The sequence below is a fragment of the Manis pentadactyla genome, chromosome 5 (genome assembly GCF_030020395.1).
Source record: "Manis pentadactyla isolate mManPen7 chromosome 5, mManPen7.hap1, whole genome shotgun sequence".
Lineage (NCBI taxonomy): Eukaryota > Metazoa > Chordata > Mammalia > Pholidota > Manidae > Manis > Manis pentadactyla.
The window spans coordinates 2,518,575-2,541,506 of record NC_080023.1 but is presented as its reverse complement, the minus strand read 5'-3'; the positions used below and the strand labels follow the sequence as shown (position 1 = coordinate 2,541,506).

Below are 22,932 nucleotides of genomic sequence, written 5' to 3'. Positions count from 1 at the left end.
TGAGTCCCATAAGTGTCTCCTGAGCCTTAGGTGCTCCGGCCAGCCTGGGCCAGGGGACAGGACACCACTGCTTTGAGAGGGGGCGTTACTTTCTGTCGTGAGGGGGCAGCAGACACGTTGATGGTTTGCTGCAGGTGGTGAAGGCACATGTAGTCAGGTTTGGGAGTTGCTGTCAGGATGCAAGGCTGTGGTGACAGTGGCTGCCTGAAGAGGGGTGGGGCAGGGTATTTGGAAGGTTAGAGGCTTCTCTTGTTAGGATTTTAAGTTACGTATGTACGTTACTTAAATGCAGACTAAAACACACACACTGAGTACATACCCTCAGAGCAAAGGGTAGTCACCCTTCCAGCCCTGATTCATGGGACGGAGACCTCCCATCCAAGTCACTCTCTTCCAAGCTGACCTCTGGGTTTGTGGGGGTCAGTAAAGCTGACATGGTTCTTGCTTTGTGGAGCTTACAATCTGGTTGGGAGGACAGGACGTGGAGATAAAATCACAGGTCTTGGTGTTTCCTGAAATGGAGATGAGTAGTGCAGTGACAGACAGTGGGGGTGGGGGGTGCATAGGAGAGAAGTCCTCTGAGGGGGACTGTTAGCTGAACACTGAGGGTGACAAGGAGCCAGGCTCTGGAGAGCAGCGCTCCAACCAAGGGCAGCTGAGAGTGTAAGTTCGCAATCAAGAGAAAGTCCATGTGAACAGTGGGGAATTTTAGTGTGTTTGTGTTGGTCATTTTAATATTCGGCTATCAGCTGATTTGGATCAGATGGCACATGGACACCAGCTCCTCTCTAAGGACAACTTTTTACCTCCTTTGGATAAGAGTGGTGTGTTCTGCACCCCTTTGCATGTCAGTTGGATTTCTGTGCCCTTCAAAGTGTTCATAACCCATTGCTCTAATTTCCTCTTCTTGCCTATCTCAAAGATCAGGGGAAATGTTGTGGCCTGCTGCCCTGCTGTCCCACAGAGCTGCATGAAGTGGGATGTTCTGGGTCTGCACTAAGTGAGCTGCCTCTTGCCACGTGTGGCTTTTGGCACTTGAAATGTGGCTAGTGTGATTGTGAGGAGCTACTTTTCAATAATATTTTAATTAACTTAAAGCTGAACAGCCACGTGGGCTAGTGGCTACCATGTCAGGATGTGCTGAGCAGCAGCTTGTCCTTTGGAGCATGGGGCCCGGCGTTGGGGCACACGGGCTTTGCTTCTAATGTCTTCATGTGTTGTTCAGTTGGCCTGGTATTTATCTGCAAATAAGATGTGTTTGTGTGTGTAAATTTTTTGTCTTCTTGTTAATTTTGACTACGTTTCTTTTAAAAACACTGGGGGCAGAATTACTGTGTTTGGTTGGTTTTCAAATGGAGTTTAAGTTGAAGGTCATTTTGTACCTTTATATAAAGTGCATTTGCTTGTAAGGTTGGTAATTTTTATTTATTCATTGCTTAAACAAAGGTGATGAATTTCACCTCTCCATTGAACATTGAGACTTTTGAATTTGTCCATTTCAGGTATTATTTCTCAAAATGGAAATTAGTCTGAATAAAGGCCTTGACCTCTAGTTTTCTAACTGAGGGAGGGGGCATGAATCCCAAAGTTGTTTCCCTATTTCAGATTCAGTCCAACATAAAAGAATAGCCAAGAAAGGCACCTGGCCTCCATTATACAAAATCTGGGTAACTCATACCTGTCTTCCCCACTGAGAGGGACCACTTGGGAGCAGACAGCAGAGCCCTAGGCACAGGGCTCAGAGAATCCACTGTGCTGCAGGCATGTCTGGGTTGAAGCTGCCTGGCCAGTGGCCATGGTAAGGCTTCCTAGCCCCTCACCGTGTCTTCCAAGTCCGTACGCCATGCTCTTCCCAGGTGCCCTCCACTACCTGGTCCAGGGCAGCAGCAGGCTCTTCAGCTATTCCTGGCCATCCTGGAAGCAGGAGCAGGCAGAATGCCAGCGCTGCAGGCTCCCGGCCTCCCTTTTGGCACAGCCACGAGGCTGGCATCCCTTCCCAGGACCCTCCAAAGGGTCAGTGCTGCCACTGTAGGTGGAGCAAGCTAGGAATCCGGGGCAGAAGGGCAAGTGGCTCTTTGTACATAAATGAAAGTGACCTGGTTCAAATTCCTGCTGGGAAGGATGCAGGCTGCCGCTCGTCATCACCCTGGGAAGAATGGTGTGCTCTTGCAGGAGGTGGTACCTTTTGCACGTACTAGTGCCCCCATCAGTCCCCAGAACAGCTCTGTGAGATAGTTCCCCTTTTTACTGATGAGGGAATTTGGGTTTTGAAAGGCTGAATGTAAAACCAAGTGTTAAAAACCCAATGACTTTCTCCTGCTCTTTCTTCTCTGATTGTTACACCACGCTACTGCTTGGGTTGACGATGGTACATGTTGCAGCCGCATTTGTAAGCCCTTCCCTGGGCCCTGCTTGCAGGGTGATCTATGGTGATACCCATATTATAGCTGAAGAGGCTGCGTCACAGAGAGATCGTCCTGCCTGGGCTTGGGGTGGGGGTCGGTGGACCTGGACCTCCTGCCTGCTGGGAGGTGACTTCTGTCCCCAGCTCCTGCCATTCCTTCTGTCACTTTTCATTCCACAAGGGCAGGTGAGGGGAGCCTTCTTGGCCCCCGGCCCCTTCTCTCCCCACCCCCGGCCATCACCTCTCCTGGCCTCCCTGCCCCCAGCACGTCCGGACGCTCTCTGGGCCAGGGCCTTCTTCCGCTCTGTCTCAGATGGTTATCTCTGCTCCGGAGACTGGGAAGGAAGGCCGCATTGAAAGCCCTTCTACTCTTAGTCCATCAGCATCGCGTGGCTCACCGCAGTAGCGTTTTGTTCTGTTTCTGAGACCGCGTGGTAGGGGGCTTCTGGTGCCCGTGGCTCTCCTCCACATGGGGATTTGGGCCCAGCTCCTCCCCTTCCTGGGGTCCCGCTGGCCCGGGCGTTAGCACCCTTGGCTGTCCTGTTGGGGAAGGGCAGGGTGGAGGTGAAGAGGCATCACTGCCCGGACCCGCAGTGATGGGTTGCTTTGGCTCTGGTGCCGACTAGTCACAGCTCTGCCTCGTCCAAGGGGCTCATTCACCCCGGTGGGGGCTACTTCCCAGCAACAGCTCCCTGTGGGGTCATGCATGCACAGATTCGGGTGGGCAGTTTGCTGCCTCTGTTAAGCCATAGGGATGAAAACCACAGGGTTCTAAGGTGACAAAAGTCAGAAACCCCTGGAGGAGGATGAGCAGGATGAGCAGGAGGATGAGCAACCGGTCGGAACGAGACTTCTGCCACGGGGGCCCTCGGTGGGCCAGTGGGGGTGCTTCTAGGGCCTTGGCCAGACCTGTGTGTCCCGGACCAGCTCCAGACCACTTACCCCCTAGGAGGGACCCAAGCTCTGCAGAGAGAGCAGGCCTTCCTACTCGTGACTGTCCAGTTCCTCCTGCCAACTCGGGTTGGTGTCCTTCTAAGTCTCATCCCCACTCAATTGCACAGCCATTTGGCCGTTTCTCTCTCCTCCTCTCTCCCTGCTTTTCCCAGTCACGCTCTGGGTCTCGCCTGCACTCAGCATCCGTCTCTCACACACTCCGAGTAGCAGCTAGTCCTTCCTTGTCTTGTCTTCTGGCTGTATCCGCCCTGATGGCCAGGTAAGCCCTTCCTGTGCCCTGCTGCTTCCTGAATTGCCTTCCCACTCTTGTTTCTGGCCTCTGCGCAGGCCGCCTGCAACCTGCCCATGTCATCCCCTTTCTGGACCTCTGGCCTGATTCTGGGGAGCTGCCTTGTTGCTGGACTTCTCTGTCCAGCCTCGTGTGTGTGTTCCTTTCCCCTGTCTCACTGAGACATAGCTGACTCCCAAACATCGTGTTAGTTGCAGGCGTACGGCATGATGATTTGATGTGTGAATACAGTGCACGCTGAGTCCAGCATCTGTACCTCACACAGTTACAAGTTCAACTTTTCCTTCTGATGAGAGCTTTTGAGATCTACTCTCTTCGCAGTTTGTCGCGTGGCAGAGGTGTTTCTCCAGCTTTCTCCTCTTGTTAACTCGGCCAGCATTTATCATCCAGATGCGCAAACCCCAGATCACTGACCCTCTCACCCTGTGAGCGCCTCACTTCCTGTCCTCTCCCTGTGCTGTCTTTGGGGACACTGCCCCTCAGGCCGTTTGAACCATCCTGACTTCCTTCCAGGTGGGTGTCTGCTCCGCCCAGTCCTGTACTGCGTCCTTCACTTGGGTTTCACTGTTTGATATTTACTGCAGCCCTGTGAACAACTGCTCCTCCTAGTTCCACATCACAAGTGAAGGAACTGAGGCTCAGGTAGCACATGGCCAGGCTCACCAAAAAGTAAACTGTAGAGTCACGGTCTGATTTCAGAGCCTCATTGTCACTCAGTCATCTAGAACACAGCTCTGCCATGGCTTCTTGTTACCCATGCAGTAAAACCCCACATCCACGGGCTGCCATTGCCCGGGCTCTGCGGCTGGCTTCAGCGTTCCTTCAGGCCAGCACCTGTCTCTTCCTTTGTGTCCCTTGACCCCGCAAAGAGTCACATGGAAATGGAGGGCACAGAAAAGGAGCAGGCAGGGGAAGGGTGGGCCAGAGGCGGACAGTGCTGACCATGCAGCTACCAGAGGCAGCCCTGGAAGCGAGGCCAGAGGCAGTGTGAGTATGGGGTCTCATTACAGTGCTTTCTGATCACCGTGCTCTGGTCAGGTCCCAGGTGTGACCAGTGAGATAGGTAAGGAAGAAGGATGCTTTTGCTTGTGTCAAGACTCCTTTGAATTTGGGATGTGTGGAAACTTAACCCAGAAATAAGATTGGGCTCTCTGGCAGTTACACAAAGAGACTCAAGATAAGGGGACAGGGAGGGAGCCCTTGGCCAGCTCCCCAGCCCTGTAGTGTCTTCCTCTGCTGTGCTTTGCAGCGTGTGTCTGTCCGTGTGTCTTGGGGTGAAGGCCAGCCCATGTGAAGTGATGGCAGGATGATGAGAGAGATACAATGAGTGATTTTGTGCCTGTCTAAAGGAGGGGATAGAGTGAGGTCATTAGTTCCTAGAGGGAATTACTCCAGACCGTGAGGAGGATGCCATGGAGAAACCCTGGGCAGAGTCTGGCTGGGCCTGCTGCCATCCTGCCCACACTGAGTGAGGGTGGCTGACCACATGACCCCCTTGCCCCAGGACACCCCCGGTGGCTGCAGAGGCCACACCCCCCTCAGCTCTAAGGAGCCGGCAGAGCACAAGCTGGGGCCTGGTGTGGAGCACCTATGCCATCTTCCTCTGGGCAGCTGTGGCCCACATGACTGCTTGTAGTTCCTATTAGCAAGCCAAGTTGCATTCAGTAGGCAGGAGGCGGTGGTGAGGGCCATGGTGGTCCTGCCCAGCGGCTGTCCCTGGGACAGTGACCTGCAGCACCTCCTGCTGATAGCCTTGTCTGAGGAGAGCCAGCTGCTGGCACTGCACGGGTGAGGCTCTTGGCGTGGCATCCTGGACAGCCTGCTGGGGCCAGTGAGGGAAGATGTGGAGCACAAGGGCCTTAGCTACCTTGGCTGCCCCGTTAAATAAGCAGACAAACCAGCAGAGTATCTGGATTTCGCTTAGAAAAGTTGCAGTTTTCTGAGTGCCAAGTGCTTTGTCTGTAAGTAGAGGAAGGAGTTATGTGTGTATCCTTTTTATGTAGAATCTTCTCATTGTTACAAAGTGTTGGACTGCGATGAGCAACAAAGGGACTTCTTACCCAGTTTACCTTTGGTTTGTTTCTATTCTAGGAATGTTCCGGAGAATCACAGCTGCTGCCTCCAGACTCTTCACTGCTGACGGCAACAATGGCAGTTTCTATGGCCTGGAGAGCTTGAATGCGCGCGTGCGCTCCATGATCCCCACGCACCCAGCCCTCGTGCTGCTCTGGTGCCAGATCCTGCTGCTTGTCAGCCACACCGACTACCACTGGTGGGCGGAGGTGCAGCAGACCCCCAGGTATGTGCGCGCCCCTGGGCGGCCTGTGTGCTAAGGCTCGGCAGCTCGAGGCTTGGCCATCCTCGCAGGGCATTGTAAAGGCGCTGCTGCCTCTTAACCTTCCAACGATGCTGTGTGTGTGGTATGGAGAACAGGGTCTGACCAAAGGCATTCAAAATAATCCCTGCCTTTTAGGAAAAGTTCTTAACACTTGCCCTCTTTGGGGTCATTCTCGTCATGCTGTGTCCCTCCTGCTAGGTCTCATCCTTAAATTGGTTCCAGAGCCAGACATGTTGCAATGTCTGAACTTCATTGTAAGTTAAATGTGGTCCTCTTTATTCTTAGATAGTGAAGTATTAACATTTCGAAATTGCTCAGAAATACCTTATTTTTTATCATTCAAAAAGACTTATTAAGTATCTGATTGTGGGTGGCCCTCTTTTTTCAACAAGTTATCAGATTTAAGCCTGAGTTTCTGGACGCTGTCCCACTCAGACATTTGCACTTGTGTGGAAATAAAGGCTTTCATCTCCACCCCCTACCCAAGCCAAGTCCAACAGTGTTTCTGGAAGGCCCGAGGGTCCAGTGAGAGGGAGAGAAAGCTCTGGAAATAACAGATGCCATGGCTGAGTTGAGACCAGATCCCCTTCCCTCTCTTCTTCCCCTGCCTCCTTTGGACTGGAGTGGGTTCAAGAGGAAATGGGGGGTGGAGCCCGGTCTGATGAGGAGGACAAATGCAATCTTACAATGCTGATTACGCTCTGGGTCTGGGGATGAACCTCTGGGAAGGACATCATTGGGACAGCAGGGAGACTTGACCGTGAGCTCTGTGAGACCTGTTGTTGTGTGGTTACAAGTAGTTCTTAGGGGACACCTGCCAAGTGATTTAGAGCTGAAGTTTGCTGACCCACATCTCCAATGGTGGGGCCAAAGTGCATGTGTGGAGTTTGTCCATGTGCCAAGTGTGTGTGGCCTGTATGTGTAGTATCTGCATGTGTGTGTCATGGGCATCTGCGTATGTGAATAGAGTGTGTGTGTGGCATGTAGGTGTATGAGCACAGAGGAGGAGACATTAACGGTTGAACCTCTGTGAAGAGTATGTGAGTGTTCATTGAATCATTCTTCTAGCCTTTCTGTTGGTGTGAAAGTTTCAGAATATAAGTTAAGGGAAAATAATGGTGGAAGAGGGGGCATTTCAGGCAGCAGCTCCAGAGAGTTCTCAGAGGGAGGTTTGCTCTTAAGGGGAACAGAGACGTGGGGCTGGGGTCCTGAGGGTTTCTTGAAGAGAGAAGCAGCGGCGTAGTTGCCTCTCCTCTGTGGCAGGTGACAAGGCTGTCATCTGACATATATTTGTGTGATAATTTCTAGACCCAAGGCCTCACAAGGGTCCCATTGTATCCCCAGCGTTAAGAGGAGTTAGTGATTTAATACAAATCATCATGATAGAGCAGTAAAGACTTTTTACATACAGATCACTAGCGCTTAGGGGGCACTGAGTGCCAGGGATTGTTCAAAGGGCTTCCTCTGCAAGTCATTGAATCCCTAGTGACACAGCCTGTCACAGATGGGCAAACGCCTTTCCCAGAGCAGTTCCGTGACTTGCCCAGTTTTGCTAATAAACATCACCCACACTCATGAGCCCCAGTCTCTGCTGTTTTCATCCAGTGCAGCTTAAGTTGTCAGTACGAGAGAGCTTCTGTTTCACTGCTTTAACACGATTTTACTGGACTCTCTTCCTCTCTTGATCGGGCAGTTAGGCCATTCCTAAACTGTTTCATAGCTGTATACAGAATGTCTCTGTCTGCTTTGCACATAAACATACAGACGTCTTTGTTCTTGTTCTTCCCTGTTATATCTTTGGAATATATTTCCTAAAGAGATATTATTTGACTCAAGGATAAGATCTATTTTGTGGCTAGTCAGTCTTCCCATTATCCAGCTGTCATTAAACTTTATCATTTTAGTAGTCTCATATCTGTAGTGAAATATCACATAGTAATATTTGTTTCTGTTTATTTTCACTTTCCAGTTTAAAATTTTTATTATTTAAAACAATTTTTTTTTTTAGATAATTATTTTTTATTGAAGGGTAGTTGACACACAGTATTACATTAGTTTCAGGTGTACAACAGTGATTCAACATTTATATACATGATAATCCTAGGTATCAGCTATCACCATACCAAGTTGTTACAATATTTTGACTATATTCCTTATGCTATACATTACATCCCGATTACTTATTTATTTTACAATTGGAAGTGTGTATATATATATATTTTTTTTTTTGTGAGGGCATCTCTCATATTTATTGATCAAATGGTTGTTAACAACGATAAAATTCTGTATAGGGGAGTCAATGCTCAATGCACAATCATTAATCCACCCCAAGCCTAATTTTCATCAGTCTCCAATCTTCTGAAGCGTAACGAACAAGTTCTTACATGGAGAACAAATTCTTACATAGTGAATAAGTTACATAGTGAACAGTACAAGGGCGGTCATCACAGAAACTTTCGGTTTTGCTCATGCATTATGAACTATAAACAGTTCAAATATGAATATTCATTTGATTTTTATACTTGATTTATATGTGGATACCACATTTCTCTCCTTATTATTATTTTTAATAAAATGCTGAAGTGGTAGGTAGATACAAGATAAAGGTAGAAAACATAGTTTAGTGTTGTAAGAGAGCAAATGTAGATGATCAGGTGTGTGCCTGTAGACTATGTGTTAATCTAAGCTAGACCAGGGCAATAAAACATCCACGTATGCAGAAGATTTCTCTCAGAACAGGGGGGTGAGGTGCTAAGCCTCACCTCTGTTGATCCCAATTTCTCACCTGATGGCCCCCCTACGACTGTGCCTGTCTTAGGTTGTTCCTCCCTTGAGGAATCTTACCCATCTCTGGCTAACCAGTCATCTTCTGGAGCCATACAGGGAAATGTAAAGTTGGTAAGTGAGAGAGAAGCCTTATTGTTTGAAAACGTTAGCTTTTTACTTCTTTGCAGATTTATGCCCTGTGACTTCTATGCCCAGCATCTGTCTTGAGGTATCTTTACCACTTGGAAGAATTATGATACTCGGTAAATTTGATATGAGGCACGAATTCTATTTAAGGGTTGTAATTAGGAAGGAAGAAGAAAAGCTATAGAAGTAGCAGGCGGAAGAAAACATGGGAAGATTGATTATTTCTTTGACATATCTTCTTGTAGAGTAACTTCAGCATGTATAGGTTTTAAGCTACTACTTAAATTGCGCACACACATTAACATAATAGGAGTATAGTTACATAACCAAAGCATACCTGTAATTACCAGCCATCTCCAGTGAAACCAAGAAAACCAGTTAGGCACCTTAGGCATTTGTGAAAACTTATCTATGATATGGTGGATATTGTCCAACTGAACTTGAACAGTCTGAGAGAAATCAGACAAATTAAAACAACCCATTCCTGGGGAATGTTCACATCCCTTATGTTCTTTTAACAGTAAATAGTCTGTAGTTGTAAGATTTTGGAGCGCTACAATTTGCACTTCTCCTAATTCTTGGTTGAGTTCCAACAGTATAGATCCAGTCAAATTTGTTGTTTTACTGTATGCACAGGCCAGCTTAGATATCTCCTTCCTCATTCCCATGGCAAGTCCAGGAGCTGGTGGGATGAGTGCATCTACAGCTGTAGCAGTGCGTGGATCTTTGTTGGGGTTTTTTGACGATCATCTTCTGGCATGAGTCTTCCCGAGAGTGCTGATGTTGGAAGTTCTTTTTCATATCATATCTTAGTTGATTTTCGGGTTAGCCAAATTAGGCTTTGATCCTCTGTATAAACACAAACAGGCCCTTTGCCTACACTTTTATATGCTCTTTATACCCTTGTGTAGAACTCATTGGAGGTCACCACACAGGAACTTGGTTTTTTTTTTTTTGGTATCATTAATCTACACTTACATGACAAATATTATGTTTACTAGGCTCTCCCCTATACCAGGTCCCCCCTATAAACCCCTTTACAGTCACTGTCCATCTGCATAGCAAAATGTTGTAGAATCACTACTTGCCTTCTCTGTGTTGTACAGCCCTCCCCTTTCTCCCACCCCCCCATGCATGCTAATCTTAATACTCCCCTTCTTCTTCCCCCCCTTATCCCTCCCTACCCACCCATCCTCCCCAGTCCCTTTCCCTTTGGTACCTGTTAGTCCATTCTTGAGTTCTGTGATTCTGCTGCTGTTTTGTTCCTTCAGTTTTTCCTTTGTACTTATATTCCACAGATGAGTGAAATCATTTGGTATTTCTCTTTCTCCGCTTGGCTTGTTTCACTGAGCATAATACCCTCCAGCTCCATCCATGTTGCTGCAAATGGTAGGATTTTCCCTTTTCTTATGGCTGAGTAGTATTCCATTGTGTATATGTACCACATCTTCTTTATCCATTCATCTATCGATGGACATTTAGGTTGCTTCCAATTCTTGGCTATTGTAAATAGTGCTGCAATAAACATAGGGGTGCATTGGTCTTTCTCAAACTTGATTGCTGCATTCTTGGGGTAAATTCCTAGGAGGAATTTGACCTAGGAGTGCAATTCCTGGGTCAAATGGTAAGTCTGTTTTGAGCATTTTGAGGAACCTCCATACTGCTTTCCACAACGGTTGAACTAACTTACATTCCCACCAGCAGTGTAGGAGGGTTCCCCTTTCTCCACAGCCTTACCAACATTTGTTGTTGTTTGTCTTTTGGATGGCAGCCATCCTTACTGGTGTGAGGTGATACCTCATTGTAGTTTTAATTTGCATTTCTCTGATAATGAGCGATGTGGAGCATCTTTTCATGTGTCTGTTGGCCATCTGTATTTCTTTTTTGGAGAACTGTCTGTTCAGTTCCTCTGCCCATTTTTTAATTGGGTTATTTGTTTTTTGTTTGTTGAGGCGTGTGAGCTCTTTATATATTCTGGATGTCAAGCCTTTATCGGATGTGTCATTTTCAAATATATTCTCCCATACTGTAGGGTTCCTTTTTGTTCTATTGATGGTGTCTTTTGCTGCACAGAAGCTTTTCAGCTTAATATAATCCCACTTGTTCATTTTTGCTGTGGTTTTCCTTGCCCGGGGAGATATGTTCAAGAAGAGGTCACTCATGTTTATGTCTAAGAGGTTTTTGCCTATGTTTTCTTCCAAGAGTTTAATGGTTTCATGACTTACTTCAGGTCTTTGATCCATTTTGAGTTTACTTTTGTATATAGGGTTAAACAATGGTCCAGTTTCATTCTCCTACATGTAGCTGTCCAGTTTTGCCAGCACCATCTGTTAAAGAGACTGTCATTTTGCCATTGTATGTCCATGGCTCCTTTATCAAATATTTATTGACCATATATATCTGGATTAATGTCTGGATTTTCTAGTCTGTTCCATTGGTCTGTGGCTCTGTTCTGGAGCCAGTACCAAATTGTCTTCATTACTATGGCTTTATAGTAGAGCTTGAAGTTGGGGAGTGAGATCCCCCCTACTTTATTCTTCTTTCTCAGGATTGCTTTGGCTATTCGGGGTCTTTGGTGTTTCCATATGAATTTTTGAATTATTTGTTCCAGTTCATTGAAGAATGTTGCTGGTAGTTTCATAGGGATTGCATCAAATCTGTATATTGCTTTGGGCAGGTTGGCCATTTTGACGATATTAATTCTTCCTAGCCACGAGCATGGGATGAGTTTCCATCTGTTAGTGTCCCCTTTAATTTCTCTTAAGAGTGACTTGTAGTTTTCAGAGTATAAGTCTTCCACTTCTTTGGTTAGGTTTATTCCTAGGTATTTTATTTTCGTTGATGCAATTGTGAATGGAGTTGTTTTCCTGATTTCTCCTTCTGTTGGTTTATTGTTAGTGTATAGGAAAGCCACAGATTTCTGTGTGTTGATTTTGTATCCTGCAACTTTGCTGTATTCTGATATCAGTTCTAGTAGTTTTGGGGTGGAGTCTTTAGGGTTTTTTATGTACAGTATCATGTCATCTGCAAATAGTGACAGTTTAACTTCTTCTTTACCAATCTGGATTCCTTGTATTTCTTTGTTTTGTCTGATTGCTGTGGCTAGGACCTCCAGTACTATGTTAAATAACAGTGGGGAGAGTGGGCATCCCTGTCTAGTTCCCGATCTCAGAGGAAACGCTTTCAGCTTCTCGCTGTTCAAAATAATGTTGGCTGTGGGTTTATCATAGATGGCCTTTATTATGTTGAGGTACTTGCCCTCTATTCCCATTTTGCTGAGAGTTTTTATCATGAATGGATGTTGAACTTTGTGAAATGCTTTTTCAGCATCTATGGAGATGATCATGTGGTTTTTGTCTTTCTTTTTGTTGATGTGGCGGATGATGTTGATGGACTTTCGAATGTTGTACCATCCTTGCATCCCTGGGATGAATCCCACTTGGTCATGGTGTATGATCCTTTTTATGTATTTTTGAATTCGGTTTGCTAATATTTTGTTGAGTATTTTTACATCTACGTTCATCAGGGATATTGGTCTGTTTTCTTTTATGGTGGGGTCTTTGCCTGGTTTTGGTATTAGGGTGATGTTAGCTTCATAGAATGAGTTTGGGAGTATCCCCTCCTCTTCTATATTTTGGAAAACTTTAAGGAGAATGGGTATTATGTCTTCTCTGTATGTCTGATAAAATTCTGAGGTAAATCCATCTGGCCCGGGGGTTTTGTTCTTTGGTGGTTTTTTGATTCCTGCTTCAATTTCGTTGCTGGTAATTGGTCTGTTTAGATTTTCTGTTTCTTTCTGGGTGAGTCTTGGAAGGTTGTATTTTTCTAGGAAGTTGTCCATTTCTCCTAGGTTTCCCAGCTTGTTAGCATATAGGTTTTCATAGTATTCTCTAATAATTCTTTGTATTTCTGTGGGGTCCGTCATGATTTTTCCTTTCTCGTTTCTGATACTGTTGATTTGTGTTGACTCTCTTTTCCTCTTAATAAGTCTGGCTAGAGGCTTATCTATTTTGTTTATTTTCTCAAAGAACCAGCTCTTGGTTTCATTGATTTTTGCTATTGTTTTATTCTCCTCAATTTTATTTATTTCTTCTCTGATCTTTATTATGTCCCTCCTTCTGCTGACCTTAGGCCTCATTTGTTCTTCTTTTTCCAATTTCGATAATTGTGACATTAGACCATTCATTTGGGATTGTTCTTCCTTTTTTAAATATGCTTGGATTGCTATATACTTTCCTCTTAAGACTGCTTTTGCTGTGTCCCGCAGAAGTTGGGGCTTAGTGTTGTTGTTGTCATTTGTTTCCATATATTGCTGGATCTCCATTTTGATTTGGTCATTGATCCATTGATTATTTAGGAGCGTGTTGTTAAGCCTCCATGTGTTTGTCAGCCTTTTTGCTTTCTTTGAACAGTTTATTTCTAGTTTAATGTCTTTGTGGTCTGAAAAGTTGGTTGGTAGGATTTCAATCTTTTGGAATTTACTGAGGCTCTTTTTGTGTCCTAGTATGTGGTCTATTCTGGAGAATGTTCCATGTGCACTTGAGAAGAATGTGTATCCTGTTGCTTGTGGATGTAGAGTTCTGTAGATGTCTATTAGGTCCATCTGCTCTACTGTGTTGTTCAGTGCTTCCATGTCCTTACTTATTTTCTGCCCGGTGCATCTATCCTTTAGGGTGAGTGGTGTGTTGAAGTCTCCTAGAATGAATGCATTGCAGTCTATTTCCCCCTTTAGTTCTGTTAGTATTTGTTTCACATATGCTGGTGCTCCTGTGTTGGGTGCATATATATTTAGAATGGTTATATCCTGTTGTTAGACTGAGCCCTTTATCATTATGTAGTGTCCTTCTTTATCTCTTGTTACTTTCTTTGTTTTGAAGTCTATTTTGTCTGATATTAGTACTGCAACCCCTGCTTTCTTCTCGCTGTTGTTTGCCTGAAATATGTTTTTCCATCCCTTGACTTTTAGTCTGCACATGTCTTTGGGTTTGAGGTGAGTTTCTTGTAAGCAGCATGTAGATGGGTCTTGCTTTTTTATCCATTCTATTACTCTGTGTCTTTTGGTTGGTGCATTCAGCCCATTAACATTTAGGGTGACTATTGAAAGATATGTACTTATTGCCATTGCAGGCTTTAAATTCGTGGTTACCAAAGGTTCAAGGTTAGCCTCTTTAGTATCTTACGGCCTAACTTAGCTCGCTTATTGAGCTGTTATATACACTGTCTGGAGATTCTTTTCTTCTCTCCCTTCTTATTCCTCCTCCTCGATTCTTCATATGTTGGGTGTTTTGTGCTGTGCTCTTTCTAGGAGTGCTCCCATCTAGAGCAGTCCCTGTAAGATGTCCTGTAGAGGTGGTTTGTGGGAAGCAAATTCCCTCAGCTTTTGTTTGTCTGGGAATTGTTTAATCCCACCATCATATTTGAATGAAAGTCGTGCTGGATACAGTATCCTTGGTTCAAGGCCCTTCTGTTTCATTGCATTTAATATATCATGCCATTCTCTTCTGGCCTGTAGGGTTTCTGTCAAGAAGTGTGATGTTAGCCTGATGGGTTTTCCTTTATAGGTGAACTTTTTCTCTCTAGCTGCCTTTAAAACTCTTTCCTTGTCCTTGATCTTTGCCATTTTAATTATTATGTGTCTTGGTGTTGTCCTCCTTGGATCCTTTCTGTTGGGGGTTCTGTATATTTCCGTGGTCTGTTCAATTATTTCCTCCCCCAGTGTGGGGAAGTTTTCAGCAATTATTTCTTCCAAGATACTTTCCATCCCTTTTCCTCTCTCTTCTTCTTCTGGGACCCCTATAATACGGATATTTTTCCTTTTGGATTGGTCACAGAGTTCTCTTAATATTGTTTCATTCCTGGAGATCCTTTTGTCTCTCTCTATGTCAGCTTCTATGCGTTCCTGTTCTCTGATTTCAATTCCATCAATGGCCTCTTGCATCCTATCCATTCTGCTTATAAACCCTTCCAGAGTTTGTTTCATTTCTGCGATCTCCTTTCTGGCATCTGTGATCTCTTTCCGGACTTCATCCCATTTCTCTTGCGTATTTCTCTGCATCTCTGTCAGCATGTTTATGATTCTTATTTTGAATTCTTTGTCAGGAAGACTGGTTAGGTCTGTCTCCTTCTCTGGTGTTGTCTCTGTGATCTTTGTCTGCCTGTAGCTTTGCCTTTTCATGGTGATAGGAATAGTCTGCAGAACTGGGACGAGTGACGGCTGGAAGGACTTCCTTTCTTGCTGGTTTGTGGCCCTCCTCTCCTGGGAGAACAGCGGCCTCTAGTGGCTTGTGCTGCGCAGCTGCGCGCAGACAGGGTTTCTGCTTCCTGCCCGGCTGCTATGGAGTTAATCTCCGCTGTTGCTGTGGGCGTGGCCTGGCTCGGGCAGCTGCTCCAAAATGGTGGAGTCGCGTTGGAGCAGGAGCGGCTGGGAGGCTATTTATCTCCGTAAGGGGCCTCCCTGCTCCCTGCAGCCCAGGGGTTAGGGTGCCCAGAGATCCCGGATTCCCTACCTCTGGATTAAGTGTCCCGCCCTGCCCCTTTAAGACTTCCAAAAAGCACCTGCCAAAACAAAACAACGACCACAAAAAAAAACAATATTAAATAAATAAATAAATAAATAAATAAATAAATAAATAAATAAATAAATAAAAATGGCCGCTCGTTTTTCTTTATTCTCTGGCGCCAGCCTCAGGCATCTGCTCACTGGTCTTGCTGCCCTGTTTCCCTAGTATTGGGGTCCCTGTCCCTTTAAGACTTCCAAAAAGCACCTGCCAAAGCAAAACAACGACCACAAAAAAAAACAATATTAAATAAATAAATAAATAAATAAATAAATAAATAAATAAAAATAGCTGCTCGTTTTTCTTTATTCTCTGGCGCCAGCCTCAGGCATCTGCTCACTGGTCTTGCTGCCCTGTTTCCCTAGTATTGGGGGCCCTATCCCTTTAAGACTTCCAAAAAGCGCTCGCCAAAACAAAACAGCAAAAAAAAAAAATGGCCACTCGCTTTTCTTATGTCCTCCCGCGCCAGGCCTCCAGTGCCCGCTCACTGTTCTTGCTGCCCTGTTTTCCTAGTATCGAGGGCCCTGCACTCTGGCCCGGATGGCTGGGGCTGGGTGTTCGGCAGTCCTGGGCTCCGTCTCCCTCCCGCTCTGCCTGCTCTTCTCCCGCCGGGAGCTGGGGGGAGGGGCGCTCGGCTCCCGCGGGGCCGGGGCTTGTATCTTACCCCCTTCGCGAGGCGCTGGGTTCTCTCAGGTGCGGATGTGGTCTGGATGTTGTCCTGTGTCCTCTGGTCTTTATTCTAGGAAGAGTTGTCTTTGTTATATTTTCATAGATATGTGTGGTTTTGGGAGGAGATTTGCGCTGCTCTACTCACGCCGCCATCTTGGCTCCTGTGATAAAACAATCTTTTATACAGTGAAATTTATATGCAGTAAAGTGCACTCTTTTTAACTGTCCAGGTAGATGCATTCTGATGAACGAGTATGCCAGAATTAGGACATAATGAAGCTCGTGTGTGGTCGTGTGTTTGATTTCCCTTGGTTAATATTGAGGAGTGGCATGTTCGACTTTAAAAGAAACTGCTAGCCGTTTTCCAGTGTGGTGGTGAGGACAGACGGAGCGTTCCAGCCATTCAGGTGCTCACCAGTGCCGGGTAGACTCGGGTGCTTTCAGTCCGAGCCGTCCCAGTGGGCATATGGCGCTGCTTCCCTCTGTCTCCATAAAAAGTTGTTACAGTATTATCAGCTCTGTCCCCTGTGCCATACATTACGTCCCCATGACTTGCTTATTTTATAACTGAAGTTTTTACAAAAAAATCCCTTTTACCTGTCTCACCTACCTTCCAACACCTCCCCTCTCTGGTAACCAACAGTTAGTTTCCTGTATCTATGAGTCTGTTTCTGTTTGGTTTTGTTTGTTCATTTGTTTTGGTTTTTAGTTTCCACATATAAATGAGATTATATGGTATTTGTCTTTCTCTGTCCTACTTATTTCTCTTGACATAATACCCTATAGGTCCATCCATGCTGTCACAAATTGCAGGATTTCCTTCTTTTCTGTGGCTGAGTAACATTCCTCTGTGTATGTGCACCACATCCTCTCTGTCCATTCATTCATTATCCCTGGACACTTAGGCTACTTCCATGTCTTGGATGCTGTGCATAATGCTGCCATGAGCAGAGAGGTGCATCTATCTCTTCAGATTGGTGTTTTCATTTTTTTCAGATAAATACCCAGAAGTGGAATTGCTGGATCATATGGTAGTTCTACTTTTAATTTTTGGGGGAACCTCCTTACTGTTTTCCACAGTGTCTGCAACAATTTACTTTCCCACCACCAGTGTAGGAGGGTTCCCATTTCTCCACACCCTCACCAACACTTGTCATTTCTTGTCTTTTTATAAGAGCCATTCTGACAGATGTGAGGTGGTATCTCATTGTGGCTCTGATTTGCATTTCCCTGATGATGAGGGATGTTGAGCACCTTTTTTTGTGTCTGTTGGCCACCTCTGTGTCTTCTTTGGAAAAATATCTATTTAAGTCCTCTGCCCATTTTTAAAATTGTGTTATTTGGGGTTTTTAAAATACTAAGTTGTATAAGTTCTTTATATTTTTTTATTATTAACCCCTTATTGGATATATGATTTGAAAATATCTTCTCCCATTCAGGAAGTTGTCTTTTTGCTTGGTTGATGGTTTTCTTCACTTTGCAAAAGGTTTTTAGTTTGATGTAATTCCATTTGTTTGTTTTAGCTTTTATTGCCCTTGTCTGAGGAGACTGGTTCAAAAACTATCGGAAAGACTGACGTCTCAGAGTTTACTAATCATGTTTTCTTTTAGGAGTTTTATGGTTTCAGGTCTTACATTTAGGTCTGTAATCAATCCATCTCCAGTTTATTTGTGTGGGTGGTATAAGAAAGTGGTTCAGTTTCTTTGTTTGGGGTGTAGCTGTCCCATTTTCCCAACATCACTAACTGAAAAAGCTGTCTTTTCTTCCTTTGCATAAATTAATTAACCATATATGTGTGGGTTTAAATCTGGGCTCTCTGCTCCATTGATCTATGAGTCTATTCTTGTGCCAATACTTTCTGGTTATTTGTGTGCGTGTGTGTGTGATGTATTATATGTGTGTATATATATATATATATATATTTTTTTTTTGTATCATTAACCTACAATTACATGAGGAACATTATGTTTACTAGACTCCCCCCTTCACCAAGTCCCCCCATAAAACCCCATTACAGTCACTGTCCATCAGCGTAGTAAGATGCTATAGAATCACTACTTCTCTTCTCTGTGTTGTACTGCCTTCCCCGTGCCCACCCCTGCTACATTGTGTGTGCTAATCCTAATGCCCCTATTCCCGCTTTTCCCTCCCTTCCCACCCATGCTCCCCAGTCCGTTTCCCTTTGGTAACTGTCAGTCCATTCTTGGGTTCTGTGAGTCTGCTGCTGTTTTGTTCCTTCAGTTTTTTCTTTGTTCTTATGCTCCACATATGAGTGAAATCATTTGGTACTTATCTTTCTCTGCCTGGCTTATTTCACTGAGCATAATACCCTCCAGCTCCATCCATGTTGTTGCAAATGGTAGGATTTGTTTCCTCCTTATGGCTGAATAATATTTCATTGTGTATATGTACCACATCTTCTTAATCCACTCATCTACTGATAGACACTTAGGTTGCTTCCATTTCTTAGCTATTGTAAATAGTGCTGCGATAAACATAGGGGTGCATCTGTCTTTTTCAAACTGGAGTGCTGCATTCTTAGGGTAAATTCCTAGAAGTGGAATTCCTGGGTCAAATGGTAAGTCTATTTTGAGCATTTTGAGGATCCTCCATACTGCTTTGCACAATGGTTGAACTAATTTACATTCCCATGAGCAGTGTAGGAGGGTTCCCCTTTCTCCACTACCTCGCCAACATTGGTTGTTGTTTGTCTTTTGGATGGTGGCAATTGTTACTGGTGTGAGGTGATATCTCATTGTGGTTTTAATTTGCATTTCTCTGATGACTAACGATGTGGAGCATCTTTTCGTGTGTCTGTTGGCCATCTGAATTTCTTCTTTGGAGAACTGTCTGTTCAGCTCCTCTGCCCATTTTTTAATTGGATTATTTGCTTTTTGTTTGTTGAGGTGTGTGACCTCTTTATATAATTTTGGATGTCAACCCTTTATTGGATCTGTCATTTACGAATATATTCTCCCATACTGAAGGGTACCTTTTTGTTCTATTGATGGTATCCTTTGCTGTACAGAAGCTTTTCAGCCTGATATAGTCCCACTTGTTCATTTTTGCTTTTGTTTCCCTTGCCTGTGGAGATATGTTCATGAAGAACATGCTCATGTTTATGTGCAAGAGATTTTTGCCTATATTTTTTTCTAAGAGTTTTATGGTTTCATGACTTAAATTCAGGTCTTTGATCCATTTTGAATTTACTTTTGTGTATGGGGTTAGACAGTGATCCAGTTTCATTCTCTTACATGTAGCTGTCCAGTTTTGCTAACACCAGCTGTTGAAGAGGCTGTCATTTCCCCATTGTATGTCCATGGTTCCTTTATCGTGTATTAATTGACCATATATGTTTGGGTTAATGTCTGGAGTCTAATCTGTTCCACTAGTCTGTGGCTCTGTTCTTGTGTCAGTACCAAACTGTCTTGATTACTGTGGCTTTGTTGTAGAGCTTGAAGTTGGGGAGCGAGATCCCTCCCACTTTATTCTTCCTTGTCAGGGTTGCTTTGGCTTTTCGGGGTCTTTTGTGGTTCCATATGAATTTTTGAACTATTTGTTCCAGTTCATTGAAGAATGCTGTTGGTAATTTGATAGGGATTGCATTGAATCTATAGATTGCTTTAGACAGGATGGCTATTTTGACAATATTAATTCTTCCTAGCTAAGAGCAGGGATGAGTTTCCATTTGTTAGTATCCTCTTTAATATCTCTTAAGAGTGTTTTGTAGTTTTCAGGGTATAGATCTTTCACTTCCTTGGTTAGGTTTATTCTTAGGTATTTTATTCTTTTTGATGCTATTGTGAATGGAATTGTTTTCCTGATTTCTCTTTCTGTTACTTCATTGTTAGTGTATAGGAAAGCCACATATTTCTGTGTGTTAATTTTGTATCCTGCAACTTTGCTGAATTCCGATATTAGTTCAAGTAGTTTTGGAGTGGAGTCTTTAGGGTTTTTTATGTACAATATAATGTCATCTGCAAATAGTGACAGTTTGACTTCTTTACCAATCTGGATTCCTTGTATTTCATTGTTTTGTCTAATTGTTGTGGCCAGGACCTTCGGTACTATGTTGAATAACAGTAGGGAGAGTGGGCATCCCTGTCTTGTACCCGATCTTAGAGGAAAAGCTTTCAGCTTCTCGCTGTTCAGTATGATGTTGGCTGTGGGTTTGTCACATATGGCCTTTATTATGTTGAGGTACTTGCCCTCTATACCCGTTTTGCTGAGAGTATTTATCATGAATGGATGTTGAATTTTGTCGAATGCTTTTTCAGCATCTATGGAGATGATCATGTGGTTTTTGTCCTTTTTGTTGATGTGGTGGATGATGTTGATGGATTTTCGAATGTTGTAACATCCTTGCATACCTGAGATGAATCCCACTTGGTCATGGTGTAAGATCCACTTGATGTATTTTTTAATTTGGTTTGCTAATATTTTGTTGAGTATTTTTGCATCTATGTTCACAGGGATATTGGTATGTAATTTTCTTTCTTTGGTGGGGCCTTTGCCTGGATTTGGTATTAGGGTGATGCTGGCTTCATAGAATGAGTTTGGGAGTATTCCGTCCTCTTGTATTTTTTTCGAAAACTTTAAGGAGAATGGGTGTTATGTCTTCTCTGTATATCTGATAAAATTCCGAGGTAATTCCATCTGGCCTGGGGGTTTTGCTCTTGGGTAGTTCTTTGATTACCAATTCAATTTCGTTGCTAGTAATTGGTCTGTTTAGATTTTGTGTTTCTTCCTTGGTCAGTCTTGGAAGGTTGTATTTTTCTAGGGAGTTGTCCATTTCTCTAGGTTTTCCAGCTTGTTAGCATATTGGTTTTTATAGTATTCTGTCATAATTCTTTGTATTTCTGTGGGGTCTGTCATGATTTTTCCTTTCTCGTTTCTGATTTTTTTTGATGTGTGCTGATTCTCTTTTTCTCTTAGTACGTCTGGCTCGGGGCTTATCTATTTTGTTTATTTTCACAGGGAACCAGCTCTTGGTTTCATTTATTTTTTTCTGTTGTTTTATTCTTCTCAATTTTATTTATTTCTTCTCTGATCTTTATTATGTCCCTCCTTCTGCTGACTTTAGGCCTCATTTGTTCTTCTTTTTCCAATTTCAATAACTGTGATTATAGACTATTCGTTTGGGATTGTTCTTCCTTCTTTAAATATGCCTAGATTGCTATATACTTTCCTCTTAAAGTGCTTTTGCTGCATCCCACAGAAGTTGCAGCTTTGTGCTGTTGTTGTCATTTGTCTCCATATATTGCTTGATCTCTAATTTGTTCGTTGATCCATTGATAATTTAGGAGCATGTTGTTAAGCCTCCATGTGTTTGTGAGCCTTTTTGCTTTCTTTGTACAATTTATTTCTAGTTTTATCCCTTTGTGGTCCGAGAAGTTGGTTGGTAGGATTTCAATCTTTTTGAATTTACTGAGGCTCTTTTTGTGGCCTTGTATGTGGTCTATTCTCAAAAATGTTCCATGTGCACCTGTGAAGAATGTGTATCCTGCTGCTTTTGGGTGTAGAGTTCTGTAGATGTCTATTAGGTCCATCTGTTCTAGTGTGTTGTTCAGTGCCTCTGTGTCCTTACTTATTTTCTGTCTGGCGGATCTATCCTTTGGAGTGAGTGGTGTGTTGTCGTCCCCTAAAATGAATGCAGTGCGTTCTATTTCCTTCTTTAATTATGTTAGTATTTGTTTCACATATGTGGGTGCTCCTGTATTGAGTGCGTATATATTTATAATGGTTATATCCTCTTGTTGGACTGACCCCTTTATCATTATGTAATGTCCTTCTTTATCTCTTGTTACTTTCTTTGTTTTGAAGTCTATTTTGTCTGATAGTAGTACTGCAACATCTGCATTTTTCTCACTGTTGTTTGTATGAAATGTCTTTTTCCATCCCTTGACTTTTAGTCTGTGTATGTCTTTGGGTTTGAGGTATGTCTCTTGTAGGCAGCATATAGACGGGTCTGATTTCTCATCCATTCTATTACTCTGTGTCTTTTGATTGGTGCATTCAGTCCATTTACCAATCACCGTTCAGTCCATGGTGATTATTGAAAGATATATGCTTACTGCCATTGCTGGCTTTAGATTCATGGTTACCAAAGGTTCAAGGTTAGCTTCTTTACTATCTAACTGTCTAACTTAACTAGCTTATTAAGCTATTATAAACACAGTGTGATGATTCTTTGTTTCTTTCCCTTCTTATTCCTCCTCCTCCATTCTTTATATGTTAGGTGTTTTATTCTGTGCTCTTTTGTGTTTCCTTTGACTGTTTTTCTGGGTAGTTGATTTTATTTTTTTGCCCGTAGTTAGTGTTTGGTTGGTTTGCTTTCTTTGTTGTGATTTTATTTTTATTGGTGATATCTGTTTAGCCTTAGGAGTGCTTCCATCTAGAGCAGTCCCTCTAAAATACCCTGTAGAGGTGGTTTGTGGGAGGCAAATTCCGTCAACTTTTGCTTGTCTGGGAATTGTTTAATCCGTCCTTCATATTTAAATGATAATCATGCTGGATACAGTATCCTTGGTTCAAGGCCCTTCTGTTTCACTGCACTAAATATATCCTGCCATTCTCTTCTGGCCTGTAAGGTTTCTGTTGAGAAGTCTGATGATAGCCTGATGGGTTTCCTTTGTAGGTGACCTTTTTTCTCTCTCTGGCTGCCTTTAATACTCTGTCCTTGTCCTTGATCTTTGCCATTTTAATTATTATGTGTCTTGGTGTTGTCCTCTTTGGGTTCCTTGTGTTGGGAGTTCTGTGAGCTTCCGTGGTCTGAGAAACTATTTCCTCCCGCAGTTTGCGGAAGTTT

At 43.7% G+C, this 22,932-nt stretch overlaps 1 protein-coding gene across 4 annotated transcripts in view; it reads left to right on the top strand.

Annotated features, from left to right (window-relative positions):
* The window catches only part of HTT (huntingtin), a 240,355-nt gene that overhangs the window by 182,142 nt on the left and 35,281 nt on the right, over nt 1-22,932 (top strand). For all 4 annotated transcript variants that reach the window (XR_005031975.2, XM_036921270.2, XM_036921269.2 and 1 more), the window contains exon 41: nt 5,739-5,946. Coding sequence is in view for 3 of the 4 variants with exons in the window: in XM_036921270.2 (XP_036777165.2) it covers nt 5,739-5,946 (208 nt within the window). In the remaining variant the exon portion in view is untranslated. The remainder of the gene's footprint in view (nt 1-5,738; nt 5,947-22,932) is intronic.